The sequence below is a fragment of the Myotis brandtii genome, unplaced genomic scaffold, assembly GCF_000412655.1.
Source record: "Myotis brandtii unplaced genomic scaffold, ASM41265v1 scaffold204, whole genome shotgun sequence".
Taxonomy (NCBI): domain Eukaryota; kingdom Metazoa; phylum Chordata; class Mammalia; order Chiroptera; family Vespertilionidae; genus Myotis; species Myotis brandtii.
In genome coordinates, this window is record NW_005357599.1 from 181,109 (window position 1) to 196,543 (window position 15,435).

Consider the following 15,435-nt stretch of genomic DNA (forward strand, 5'->3'; position numbering starts at 1 on the left):
AACATTATCCAGTTGGACACATAAACTTTATATTCTTTTCAAAAGAGTGTTAGTATGCTCTTGGTTGTATAAGTGATACTTGTATAATTTTAGGTGGAAGCACGACTTTGCCATATTTTGTTTTACTGAAAAGTTGAATATGGTTAAAAGAGGTATGTAGGAGGGCCAACTTCACAAGGGAAGGGATGGACTTTGGTGGCTTCCTGTTATGCAACTATAGCCACGTTAGAATTTACCCACCCTTTGCAGGTCCAGATCATGTGTGGCAACAATAGAAATGTGTGTGAGATTGGGAAGGAAAAAGTAAATTACAAGCCACTTTTGAGCACTGATTTTGGTATACATTGTTACTGTTCTGTAAACTCAAAAACTGGTGTGAGGTGGTATCCAGGCCCACAGCTCTGCTAGCTCCCAGGATAGCTCCTCTTTCAATTTCTCTATACGATGGACCAGCTGTGTGTTTAGTTTTGTGGTGAATGATGAACGATGTTTGCTTCTTCTGCAGGTCATTCACATGATCAAGTGTTAATGTGATAGAAAACAGTGGTAGGTTTTATTTTGTCCTTGTGAATCCCAGTGTGTACTCACTCTCCTCCAAGTTCTATGCATCTCTCCTTCCTGACTGTGGGCTAGGCTGACCTATCATGACTTCAGGTCCAACACTTAACATAAAGGCAACAATCTTATATAGAGTCATTAAAGAAGTTTAATAATAATTTTAGATCTAATCCCTACAACAATTCCCTTTTGGGTTCTCTTTCTCTGATCAAACCCTGATACAGATAGGGACCTTATTTTTTTATGTTTATGTACCTAATAACTAACATTAGGCCCAGCATTAATAAAGCTTTAGTAAATCCTGGATGACTGGTGATGATGGTGGTAGTTGATGTCTCTCATGAAACTAATCCTTTTCAGAGACCTCATTTACATTGATGCTCTACTTTTTGGAGGGTCAGTGGCTTATAATTTATTAACTTGCAGTGACTGATGAAGGATAAGTGGATACTCAGGGTTGCAGCATGGAGTATCTGCTGAACAGAAAACAGAGTAGGGGACATCCCCAGGACACTCTGTTAGTGGGGAAAAGCAAGTGAGAGATGCTCATAATGATACTGTGTGTGTGTGTATATATATGTGTGTGTGTGTGTGTGTGTGTGTGTGTGTGTGTGTGTGTGTGTGTAAATGCAGAGAAAAATATCTGGAATCAAACCCCCAGAATTGCCCTCAGTAGTCCCTTCTGGTCAGAGATTCCTGACGAAATTGTTTCCTGGGGTAAGTGCTTGGATACCCATACACAGACAGAAATACGCATTGGATATATGTGTTGCTCATCAACCAAGCTCTAACATTAACAGAATATTTGGTACATAGTAAGAAGCATCGTGCTTAAGTTTTCACTGTCACAAACTCTTTCCTTTACTCGTTGTACATCTGATTGCCAGGAGATCACAGCCTTGCCCATGTTCACAGAAGGTCACCAGGTTCTACTTCTCCTCATGGGCACTTGTCACATCCAGAGTTAGTCGTTTTCCTTGGGGTCACCAATCTCTTCATAGACAACTGGGTTCTGTTTTCCTCTTGGTCTGTGGGCCCAAATGTTATTCTTCCCTTTCCAGGGTCCTGCTGACTTTTTAATCCACTGACCAAAGGTACTTGCTTTCCTCAGGGGGCAGAGCCGTTCAGAGCCGTTTAGGAGCCAACTGGTGGCCTCAAGTCATTTTCTTCCCCTGGCTTCCTGGACTCCACCGTATTCACATCCAAGGGGGGAGAAAGGCTCTGTTGCTCTTTAGATTGGAAGATATCTTCAGCTGTTTTCTCTGTTGGACTTTGGAAGCCTTCTGATGTTCATTCTGATTCCTGGGGTTCTGATCTGTGCCCATGGAATTCCGTGTAAGTTTTTTAGGACACAACAAGGCTGGGAGGGTGGCCCTGAGACCCAGACCAGTTATGGTGTCATAGTTGTTTTTCATGTACACATAGGTGCTTTTCTTTGGTTCCCCACTCTGTCCACTCCTCCTCAGAGAAGTATTTGCAAATTTCCTGGAAGGCCTTGCATTTCTCTTCTGATTTCTTGGTATCCCTGGAGCCCTTTCCAAAAGAGCTGCTTGTGTTCGTGGTGCTGGGAAGGGTCTGATCTCGAAGGAACACAGCCTTAGCCCCTACAGTCCCAGGGCCAAAGGTCCTCAGAAGTGAAGCAGTTGTGAAGGCTCAATCCATGATGAGATAAAAACTTGCAATTCTATTGTCCCAGGACCATACATGAATCTGAACAGTTAGTGAACTTGATCTGGCTATTGGAGGTCAAGATAAAGAGTGGGAACTGAGTCAGGAGAGGGGCCTCTCAGTCCAGGCTCCCAAGACCCGCATGCCTTTTCAAAATGGGTCTGTTCAACTTTTCTTATTCATTTTTAGTCTCTTGGCTAAAATTGTACTTATCCCTAAATTGGCTTGTGATACCCACCCTACCTCTAGATGGAGGAATCTAAAAATAAATCTACCCTTCTGGGGCGAGGAGTGGTCAGGGGAGGGATACACAATATATACTTTATAGAGAAATCAGATGTTCTTCTAGGATTATGTGTTAAGTTTCTTCAAAATCAAAAGGTGGTATAACTGAAGAAAATACGCAAAACAAAAGAATTCAGAGGTTAAATTAAAAGCAAAATTTTAAAAACTATGAATACCATTTTTATAGTAAAAAACGTAATATATATTACACATCTGAATTGTGTTCACTCGATTACCAATTTTCAGGGTCTTTCAAACATTTTTTTAGCCCATTAGAGAAATTTTAACCATGTTTCTTTCTTCTTCAAGCCCTTGTTTTACAACGCTATTGTCATATAATAATACCTTATGTACATGCTTTAACAGATCTTATTTTTATTTAGATATGGTAGTGGTAACAGATCAAGAGACAATAGTCAGAGTTCCCAGGAAGAAAAGTCCATGTGGGGAAGCAGCAGAGTTGGTGGGCTGGATAGTGGCTTGGGTGTGAGAGCCTGATAATGGAGGTTGTTGGGGGTGTGCACTCCGGATTGGTTGGTTTGCATTTGAAAAGCATTCTCCCAGGTGACTTATATACTATCTCTAGGAATTGGCTAACCCTGGCAGGTAACGCCCCACCCCACCAGTGTCAGCAAGTTCCAAGATGTCAAAGCTTCAGAATACACAAAACAAAAGATGGTCAATACAGTGTTGACAGTATAAGTGGCTAATTTTAAACAGTTGTCCTTAGCAATGATAGAACAGTTATATTTTCAACTCAAGAATATTACAGTTTAAGAATTAGGCTGTTCTATTATTTGTGCGAAAAAAAAATATATTGCCAACCTAAATTCAAGCTATAGAAAATTGAAGTACAGAGTAGCAGGTAGATCCTTTCATTTTATTCAAAAAGAAGATAGTAATGAACAGTGTGTGTTCAGTATTATTCTCATGTGATTTGAGTTGGGTAATTGTAGATGTGAAATGAGGGTCAGAAAAGGCAGTCTTTTACTTTTAAATGCTTGTGGATTTCGCTGTAATTTAAGGTCATGTAAACAGAAAAACTCACTTTTGAAATTGCCACACTATTCATCAAGGAAACATTGTTGGGACCCCATTTTTCATTTGGAATAGAAGGTAGATAGGTCATTCAAAAGCCCTGTGCTACAGAAGTTGTGGTCTCATTCTCCCTCCTTCCCTAGTTACAACTATGTAACGATTTTTTATTTTGGTCACTTAAAGAATGAATACTTAATTTAAAAAATGGAAAATTAATAGTGTTAAGATGAAAGAGGATATGTCATGCAAATGTGTTTAAGGTTGGCTTGTTAAACCTAATTGGCCTCTAGCAAGGAATAGTGCCTTTCTTAATATTTGAATAGAAAAGTATATTCCATTTTTTATCTAGAGTACTATGAAACAAAACAGAGAAAATACTGGTATTTGGGAAGCCATTCATTTAGTCATTTACTCATTTATTTCAACAAATATTCATTGCTTGCTTGCTGTGAGCCAGGCACTGCTCTATTTGCTGGGAATTTAATGCTGAGGATGACAATCAGGGTGCCTGTTGTGATGGGTTTTATAATCTCATGAGAAAACTTATATTTTAGTAGCCAAATTAGATACCTCATATCACTTAGGACACTTTCAAATACAATTACTGGGAACTGTGATTTAAACTGGCTCTTAAGGATAAGGGAACACATTATTAAACAATACAAGATTTTGAATAGGCTCCAAGAGCAGGGTACTCAAGTGTCAGGCTCTGTTTCTGTGGATTCTCTTGACTCTGGCCTCCCCATGTCAGTTTCATCTTTAGATAGGCTTGGCTTCTCTTGTGGCCACACATGGCCTCCGGCAGGCACAGGGACAGCAGGCTTTCTTGTTCATGCCTAATAATTGAAGGAGAAAACTCTATTTTCTAAACATCCAAGAAAAGACCTGTCCTGTTATCTGATTGTGTCACCCATCTCTAAATGATTAATAGTCATTTTATACAATAATTCTCTAACATTTGGATTGCTGAAATAATTACAGAAAAAAATATAGTCACACTTTCATGATTGGTGCAGTCTAATTTAAGAGATGCCTCCCTGCAGATAGTAGGCATATTGTGAGTTTCCCTGCACAGGGAAGAGGTGGATTCTACCCACGTTTCACCACTGAAAAATCAGTGTCCCAAAAAGAAGTAAAAACAGGACATAAATTCTGGTTGGTTAACAAATAGTATTTAGTTATAAGGAAAAGTTTTTAAGTTAAGCATTAATTTAAAATATATGGATTGTATGCTTATGTCTGTACAAGGTGCAGTATGGGCCAACCAAAGTATAAAGATAAATGAAGTAAAGTCTAGTAGAGAAGTGTAGGTTTTTTAAATGATAGGAATTGGCATTTGAAAATGATATTGATACTATTGTGGTTCATCTCAGATTGGGCCACTTTGCACAAATATAAGTGAAGATGTGGAAACTTTTGCATCTTGTTTAAAGAAACCACATTGTTCTTCCATAAGTATTTTCCTGCAGATAGTAGTATGAAACTTGGAGTTTCATTTCTTTTTCTTCAGTAATATTTATGGAATATTTCATTAGATATATGTGCTTTAGCCAGTTTGGCTCAGTGGATAGAGTGTAGGCCCGCTGACTGAAAGGTCCTGGGTTTGATTCTGGTTAAAGGCTCGTACCTTGGTTGCAGGTTCCCCGGCATTAGTTGGGGTGTGTGCAGGTGGCAAGCAATCCATGTGTGTCTCTCACATGGGTGGTTTTCTCTGTCTCTTCCTCTTTCTCCCACTCTCTCTAGCAATCAATGGAAAAATATCCTCAGGTGAGGATTAATAAAACAAAACAACAACAACAACAAAGAAATATGGACTTTAAAGTCAAATAATACTGGTTCAAAATTTGCTCTACCTACCATTTAAGAATTCTGCCACCTTGATTACTAGTAAGTGATTATTTAGCCTCCACTGAGATAAATGTTTGTAAAATGCCTTCTTGTAGTAAAAACACAACATATCAATTGTTGTATGAATTATCTTATATACTATTGGACTTTTTAAGGGTTTGACATACTGTGATAACATTTCTCACAATACCTTATTCTGAGACAGTTGGATGTTTGAGGATGATTTCATCTCTCCTTTCAAAGCTAAATCACTAATAAGAGATTTTGAAGATACAACTATGTCACAATGTACTGTTCTATTTATATATTTTCTGGTTGCCCACAAATGCATTAGATCATATGCTTAATTCACTAATGATTCTGCAAGGCCTGGAACACCTTTGGATAAGTTCAATTTCTGAAAACAGATAGTTCAGTTTGCCTGCCACTGTTTTAAGGGGTTGTCACCACTTTTAAGTGTCACTGTGCTTTCTGATGCTAATGCTATTTGTCCATTGAAATTGTTTTTAGATTTTTTTTGTTCTCCATTGTTCCTCCTCCTTCTCCTTCTCCTCCTTTTCCTCCTTCTCCTCCCCCTTCTTTGATGATGAGAGTTAAATCTGTTTTGTTAATTATAATTCAATGCCTCAGATTCTCATGACACCCAGGTTTCTGATGTTAATAAATAATAGCTTTATTCTTAACATTGAGGTTTCTAAGAAAAAAAACCTTTAAACAAAACATTTTTAAAAGCTTTTATTAAAACTAAGCTGCTAACAATTTTTTAAAAATATTTTTTTATTGATTTCAGAGAGGAAGGGAGAGGGAGAGATAGAAACATCCATGATAAGAGAGAACCATGGATCGGTTGCCTCCTGCACACCCTCTTACTGGGGATTGAGCCCGCAACCCGGGCATGTGCCCTGACCAGGAATCGAACCTATGACCTCCTGGTTCATAGGTCGATGCTCAACCACTGAGCCACACCGGCCGGGCTGCTAACAATTTTTATAAGATCTTTTTGAGTCTTTCCAGGATCAGGATTCACTAAAAGCATCCCTAGTGTGCCAGCACAGCAGTATCCCCAGCTAATCATAAACATTACATTTATTTTGAAATTTTCCCTTTCAGAATTTATACTTGTTTTGTTTGTTTTAATGAATCATTCTAAATGTCCTTGCTGATGCTGATTTTTAGTGCTTCATGATCTGGAAATTGATATCATGAATACTAAAGCTTATTTTCCCTTTCATATTAAGGTAGTTAAGAGAACATGCTCTAGAAATGTAAACTTTTTCATTATATAATGTGCTTCTGGAAAGCCACTTAGAGAATGATCACAAATTTCTATGCATATAGACAATCTGATATTTTCTGTACTGAGTGGTATTTCACATGCTCTCTCTCTATTCCAGTGGTTCTCAACCTGTGGGTCACGACCCCTTTGGGGGTCAAATGAATCTTTCACAGGGGTCGCCTAAAACCATTGGAAAACACATATATAATTATATATTGTTTTTGTGATTAATCACTATGCTTTAATTATGTTCAATTTGTAACAATGAAATTGGGCGTCACCACAACATGAGGAATTGTATTAAAGGGTCGAGGCATTAGGAAGGTTGAAAACCACTGCTCTATTCCATAGGTATCTGTCACTGGGAATCACAATTATTAGGGACCGGTGTAGGTAGCCCCGATCTATGAATAAAAGAGTTTCTTCCTTCAAAGGAACTCCATCAGTAATTATGGTGATTGTTATTAAAATGTGCCTTGATATCTCATCTGTTTATTCAGACACTCAGCAAATATTTGTTTTTTTGTTTTTTTGTTTTCAATGCTAGGCACTGGGAACAAATGATAAGCAAAGATATGTTGTTTTGTATGACCTGGCTTTTCTTTGAAAGATAGTCAACCTAAAAATACAAATATTTTCCTCATTAGCATTATATAAAATAAGATTATTCAAAACTGCATGAACTGGACACAATCACTATTTAATATTTTTGGTAGATTTCTAGTCCCATTTTTCTAAGTATATTTTCTCCCATAGCCGAGACGTTTCTGCATGTAAAGCACTTGAAGCAGTGCTTGATATATATTAGGTGCTCAGTAAAGATTAGCTATTGTTATTGTCATACACTATTTTAAATTTTTCTACTTTATTTAATAACAAAAATAGTTTCTCATGATATACAAAATACCTTATAAATGTATTTTAAACTATGAATATCTATTGTGTGACTGTCAAATTTATTTAACCATTTTTTATTTTTAGAAGTTTAAATAATCTCCAAATTTTATTTTGTTGTAAATAATATCACAATGGCATATTTGTATTATTCAGCTTCCTAACCTAAAATTGTAGCATTTAGCAACCAGGCTGATATGTAGGTTCAGGACATTATGTTCAAATGATAATACTTTTTTTTATGTGAAAATTACTTATTTTAGTAGCTCTATCTTCTGGAATGCAATTTAATGTAGAAATTCCTCAATAAAATATTCTTAGCTGCCAAAAAAAATAATAATAAGAAGAAAAATATACATGGGCTTTACATAAAGCTTATGGGATGACTAGAGGCCTGGTACACAAATTTGTGTACCAGTGGGGTCCCTCTGCCTGGCCTGCGGGATCAGACCAAAACCAGATTTCCAACATCCCCCAAAGGGTCCCGGATTGCAAGAGGGTGCAGGACAGGCCGACAAACCCCACCGGTGCACGATCGGAGCCAGGGAGAGACACGGGAGGTTGGGCAGCCAGGGAGGGACTGCAGGAGGGCTCCAGGGCATATCCAGTCCATCTCACTTAGTCCTGATCAGCCAGACCCCAGCAGCAAACTAACCTTAATGTAGGAATTCCTCAATAAAATATTCTTAGCTAACCTACTGGTAGGAATGTCTGCCCCCTAATGGTCAGTGCATGTCATAGCAAGCAGGAGTGTCTGCCCCCTAATGGTCAGTGCATGTCATAGCAAGCAGTTGAGCAGCCTTAGCATATCATTAGCATATTATGCTTTGATTGGTTGAATAGCCGACTGGTTGATTGGACACTTAGCATATTAGGCTCTTATTATATAGGATAGTGGTGGGGGTCAAATATAAAGCAACATGTTTCAGTGAGTTTTATAGTGGAGAAATTGACCTGGTTCACTTACTTGAAAAATGATTGAGCTAATGGAGGGATAGGGCTTAGTTTAAGAGGGAAGGAAAGAGCCTTCCAGGAAGGAGAAATCATTTATATAAAAGACCTGAGATGCAAGAGAAAATGAGGGGCTGAAGACAGCTGTGGGGTGGAGGAGAGAGTATGAACCTGAGGAGCATGGCAGAGATGAAACAGTAGAGCTAGATCACCATAGCCTTCATTTTCGTGTTAAGACATTTAGTATCTTTTGTAAGGAGAAAGACAGACCACAGAGTTCCATAAAAGGAGGTGACATAACCAGATTCACATTTTGAAGGCATCACTCTGGTTGGGTTTCTGGACCATAGATATTTATCTAAATCTAAATGCTATGTTTTTCATATATTTTTATACATTTCATTTTTTCCATTGTTTCACCTTCTCCCCAAACATATAAATGGAACTGATTTCTTCTGGGATTTTTTAAAAAGCAAATTGAACTGATTTGCCATTTGGTCAAAGCCTCTACTTTGAAAATGAGAAGGTCATGTATTTTAGTCTTGAGATGAAGCTTGACTCCATCACAAAGAACCACATGTACTTTTCTAGGGAAAAAACTGGCTCTACATGGTGTTGCTTTGACATTTGATTAACTGCCATGTTTTCCTCTTTTGGCTGCTAGTGATATTTGAAACATTTTACAGATTTGCTCTTTGTAATAACATCCTGTCCATCAGCTTGTTTCAATGCTGAGATTTGTGTGAGCAAGTCCTACTGAAATCAATGGCAACTCTGGGAACCAATCCAAGAACAGACTTGGCTCAGAGTCTGCAGTGGTCTGTAGAGTTTACTTCATTTACTCTTTCAGTTTTATAGCATTAAACCATTCTTAGAATTTATTTACTGACAATATCAATATGCATAAACTTTAATGAAAAAGTATTTTGTTATGTTTTTATGTCCTCCTTATATAAGATGTTAAATTCTTTCCCCCTGTTTATAAATATTTACTCATGCGTATAATATATATAGATATATCTGTATATATCTATATCTATATCTATATCTATATATATATCTAATCTATATCTATATCTATATATCTATATCTGTATCTATCTATATCTATATCTATATCTAAAATCACTTCTACTGTCGTGGTAAACAACCTGCTTCCCTATTTATAATGGTCTGGCCCTCTAGCAACTTCAGTGCAAAATTATAGCTAATTTGCCTACAAACGTCAGGTGGTCATAATAATCTGGCCACTCAATGTATATAGGGTGCCCAAAACATGTTTACATACTTTGAATAATTATTAATTACTAGTGGCCTGGTGCATGAAATTTGTGCACAGAGCGGGGGTTCCCTCAGCCCAGCCTGCACCCTCTCCAATCGGAGACCCCTTGGGAGATGTCCCTGTGGGATCGGGCCTAAACCGGCAGTCAGACATCCCTCTCGCAATCTGGGACTACTGGCTCCTAACCGCTTACCTGCCCGCCTACCTGCTCATCCCTAATTGCCCTCCCTTGCAGGCCTGATCTCACCCCCAACTGCCCTCCCCTGCCGGCCTGATCTTGCACCCAATGGCCTCCCCTGCCGGCCTGATCTAGCTCCCAACTGCCCTCCCCTGCCGGCCTGATCACCCCTAACTGCCTCTGCCTCAGCCCCCACCACCCTGGCTTTGTCTGGAAGGAAGTTGGACATCCGGAAGATGGGTAGTCAACCTGGTCTAATTAGCATATTACCCTTTTATTAGTATAGATAATGGGATAAATCTAAAAAGAAAGAAATATCAATTGAGCTAGCAGCTGTAAAGGGTGTATACATTTTTGGGAGTGTGTGTGTGTGTCTGTGTGTGTGTATGTGTGTGCGTAATGAGATAATTCAGAAAAAGGACCTAGAATGCCCTATTTGAGACTTCTTATATTTCCTGAGGTCCTACCACTGCTCAAATTCTTTGTCAGCAATGCTTTTCTTTGTTGAAGTTTATTAAAGAGATCATCATTCTTTCCTTTTATTACCTGGTGAATTTCTTTCTTTTTTTTCTTAAAAATCACACAGAGTAATACATACTTACTTGCAAGATTGTATCTTCTGTGAGACTTCTTTTTTTCTTCTTGATTTAGGAGAATATTTTTCCTTCATATTTTTTTTCACAGCCTTCAATACTCAATACACATTAAGTTGTAAATGAGTATTTGTTGAATGCATGGAATGAGGTTGGCATATCAACAAAGGGAAAAGTGCATAATGGGTGTTATGAAAATTAGTGTCAATATTAAGAAAGAAAAAAATTCACATTAGATATCATCCCCCACCCTGGTAGAAGCATGTGTAGGAAGAAACCAATCGACGTGTCTCACTAACATCGAAGTTTCTCTCTCTCTCTCTCTCTCTCTCTTTCTCTCTCTCTCTCTCTCTCTCTCTCTCTCTCTCTCTCTGTCTCTCTCTCTGTCTCTTCGCCTTCTTTCCACTCTCTGTAAAAATCAATGGAAAAATATTCTTGGGTGAGGTTTAACAATAAATAAATTTAAAAATAAAATATGCTTAACATATTATTTTAAGGATTTCTATAGTGATTACTAAATGATGAAAAATTATTTTATAATTTAAATTCTTTTCTAATTTCCAGTGAACTATTTTAACATCAGATTTTCTTAAGTAAAAGCTTTCATTTCTTTCTAAATTAGAATATGGAAATACTCTAAGAATAATTTTTAAATGTTCACTGTTTAAAACACTCAATAAAATGGATATAGAAGGAAACTACCTGAACATAATAAAGGTCATATATGACAAACCCTCAGCCAATGTACTCAATGGTGAAAAACTGAAAGCTTTTCCTCTAAGATCAAGAATAAGAGAAGGATGCCCATTCTCACCACTATTATTCAACACAGTACTGGAAGTTCTAGCAAGAATAATCAGGCAAGAGAAATAAATCAAAGGCGCCCAAATTGGAAATGAAGAAGTAAAAGTATCTCTTTTTACAGATGACACAATTCTTCATATAGAAAACCCTAAAGACTCCACCAAAAATAAACAAACAACTATTAGAAACAATAAACAAATACAATAAACTTCCAGTATGCAAAATCATTGTACAAAATTTCACTGCATTCCTATATACTAACAATGACATTTCAGATAAAGAACTGAAAAAATTATTTTGCAATTGCCTAGGAATAAAATGTCTAGACATAAACTGAACAATGAATATGAATGACCTATAAACTAAAAACTACAAAGCATTATTAAAAGAGATTGAAAAAGACACAAAGAAATAGAAAGATATTCCTTGTTCATGGATTGGAAGAATCAACATAGTTAAAATGGCCATATTACCCAAAGCAACATATAGATTTAATGCAATCCTCATCAAAATTCTAATGACATTTTTTAAAGAAATAAAACAAATCATCAGATTTGTATGGAACCAAAAAAGACTTCAAATAGCCAAAGCAATCCTGAGAAAAAACAAAACTGGAGGTATCACACTTCCTGACTTCAAATTATATTACCAAGTGATGACGATCAAACCAGCATGGCATTTATAGAAAAAGACAAACAGACCAATGGAATAGAATTGATAGCCCAGAAGTAAACTCACATGTATATGTCCAAATAATTTTCAAAAAAAGGAGCCAAAAAAATACAATGGAGAAAAGAAAACCTTTTCAGTAAATGGTGCTGGGAAAATTAGAAAGCCACATGTAAAAGAATTAAACTAGACAGCTGTTTGACCCTACATACAAATATTAACTCAAAATGGATCAAAGACCTGAATAGAAGATCTGCAATAAAAAAAATTACATAGAAGAAAACATAGAAACTAAGCTTATGGACCTTGGTCTTATAGAAGATTTTATAAATTTGACCCAAAGGCAAGGAAAGTAAAGACAAAGATAAATGAATGGGACTATAGCAAACTAAAAAACTTATGTACATCAAAAGAAACCAACAACAAAACAAAACAGCAATCAACTTAATGGAGGAGATATTTGTAAACAACAGCTCTGACACACATATAAAAATATATATAAGGAACTCATACATCTCAAAAATATATGAAGAACACATATAACTCAACAGCAACAAACAATCCTATTAGAAAATAGGCAGAGGACCTGAGCAGACATTTCTTCCAAAAGACATACAAATAGTCAACAGATATATGAAAAGATGTCAGCTTTACTAGCTATTAGGGAAATGAAAATTAAACTACAATGAGATACCACATCACACCTGTTAGAATGGCTAGTAATAACTAGTGTTGGAGATGTTGATAAAATGGTACACTCATTCACTGCTGCTGGGAATATAAACTGGTCCAGCTACTATCTAAAACAATATGGAAGTTCCTCAAAAAATTAAGAATGAAGTTACTGTATGACCCAGCAATCCCTCTCCTGGGTATATACCAGAAAAGTTTGAAAACATTTATTCACAAAGATATATGCACCCCTATGTTCACTGCAGCATTATTCACAGTGGCCAAGACATGGAAAAAGCCAAGGTGTCCTTGATAGATGATTGGATAAAGAATATGTGGTACGTATATACAATGGAATACTATTCAGCCATAAGAAAGATGAAATACTACCATTTGTGACAACATGGATAGACCTTGAGAATATCATGCTAAGTAAAAGAAGTCAGATGTAAAAAGTTTAGAACCATATGATTTCATTCATATGTGGGATATAAAACTAAAAGCAACAAATGAACAAATAAGAAAAACAAACAAAAAACTCTTAGACACAGAAAACAGTATGCTGGTTACCAGAGGGAAGGGGGTGGGGAGGTAGTAAAGAGTAAAGGGGGCCAAATATATGGTGACAGGATATGATTTGACTTTGGGTGGTGGGCACACAATGCATTATGAAGATTGTGTATCATAGAAATTTACACTTGAAACCTATATAATCTTATTAACCAGCCAAATGAATAAATTTAATAGAAAGAAAAATTGAAAAAATAAAATAAATATAATGTGAGAGAGAAAAAATATGGTCAGATAATTGGATGGCCTTAAATACTAAGCAAAGGTAAATTAATTTGATAGAATAAGCAATATATTCATCCCACTGTAATAGAGTTCTAGAATGATAGCACTCTAGAATGCATATAGAATGATTACTAAGTAAATGGATTTTAATTACATCATATCTAGGACATGTAGACATGTATTAAAAAATTTCCTGTTGCCTTAATGTCTGGGTACAAAATGTATTACATAAAATAATTATTAGTCACTACTTACTGATTGCTTATAGGATTTTAGACACTGTTTGAAAGGCTATTAATGTATTACATTGTTGATTTCTTTTTTTAATCCTCACCCGAGGACATATTTTTTTTTAAATTGACTTTAGAGAGAGGGAAAGGGAGAGAAAGAAAAACATCCATTGTTTGCCTTGCATATACGTATGTTCCGACTAAGGATAGAACCTGAAACCCAAGTATGTGCCCTTACCAGAAGTTGAATCTGTGACCCTTTTATGCAAGGGATGACAGCTCCAACCAAATAAACCACACCAGCCAGGGCATGTTTTGATTTCTTAAAAATCCTTTCTATAGGTAAGAAAATGGCTCTATATCTCCCATTTTTGTTTTTGTTTTCCCCTGTTTATACGCCAATGAAGATATATGAGAGATCTGTTAAGTGATCCATACTTTCCAAAATACAAAAAAAAATCCAAATATTCAATTTTAATATTTTCTCCCCATAATTTGAGATTTGTTAAAAGGTCATCTTTATAGTAAAGAGAACTTTATTTTACCTGTGTTTTTTATTCAAATATATTAGGTATGATATGACAGAGAACAAACTACCTATCATTTTGAAAAATCTCAATAATTTTGAATAATTGCTCCTCCCTTATTTTCTCCCTTTGGTAAGAAAAAAATATATAACTCATCTTAAAGTTGATTAAAGTCTTTAAACTTCTTACCATAAGATAACCAGGAAAATTCTGTTATGGTACAAAGATGTTACTGTCTCATTGCAACATATTTTAAGATTCTAATATATTTCAAGGTCTTCTTTATGTAAGTTTAGGTACATCAAAAATATTCTGTACCATCATATTATTCAATTGCCTTCAAAGTCTTTGCTACAATAAGTGCCTATGAATGATGTGTTAAGTGAATAGCGCTGACATTTTACCCCTGAATCTTTAAAAATATTCCAATCACAGCAACAACTTTGATGGTTACATGAGAAAATATCTTCTGCGGTATATAGTCCTTACAGTAATTCTCACAAAGTGTGTTTTTTTGTGGTTGTTTGTTTGTTTTGTATTTCACTATTGAAATAAAAATATTTGTACTTTTCAACTGTTTTAGTTATATAAATATTTCTTTAAATATTCAGCATTTACTTTTATTTTCTACAAATATATACTAAGCAATGCATGTGGTTCAATGGTAGCCACATTGTAAATTACAGATTTTTTTTAAGCAACGGAGAAACAGCATTTCTTTAATAACAGTAGCTTTTTTGTTTTTGTTTTCTATTAAGAAACCTTAAAAGATTTTTCCAGTTACCATTAAATATAGTGAAATTTATTTATTTATTTATTTATTTATTTATTTATTTATTTATTTTCTTTATTGATTAAAGTATTACATATGTGTCCTTATCTCCCCATTACTCCCACCCCCCACTCATGCCCTCACCCCCCTGGGGTCTGTGTCCATTGGTTATGCTTATATGCATGCATACAAGTCCTTTGGTTGAACTCTTCCCCTTATCCCCACCCTCCCCTACCTTCCCTCTGAAGTTTGATGGTCTGATCGATGCTTCTCTGTCTCTGGATCTGTTTTTGTTCATCAGTTTATGTTGTTCATTATATTCCACAAATGAGTGAGATCATGTGATATTTATCTTTCTCTGACTGGCTTATTTCACTTAGCATAATGCTCTCCAG

At 36.1% G+C, this 15,435-nt stretch overlaps 1 protein-coding gene across 1 annotated transcript in view; it reads right to left on the reverse strand.

Annotated features, from left to right (window-relative positions):
• Positions 1-1,522: 1,522 nt before the first annotated feature.
• Positions 1,523-15,435, reverse strand: part of LOC102244917 (protein SSX1-like) — a 50,279-nt gene continuing 36,366 nt past the window's right edge. Inside the window, 4 exon segments of the mRNA XM_005865305.1 lie at positions 1,523-1,664; positions 1,759-1,986; positions 1,988-2,185; positions 4,120-4,178. Of these exon segments, the coding sequence (XP_005865367.1) occupies positions 1,523-1,664; positions 1,759-1,986; positions 1,988-2,185; positions 4,120-4,178 (627 nt within the window).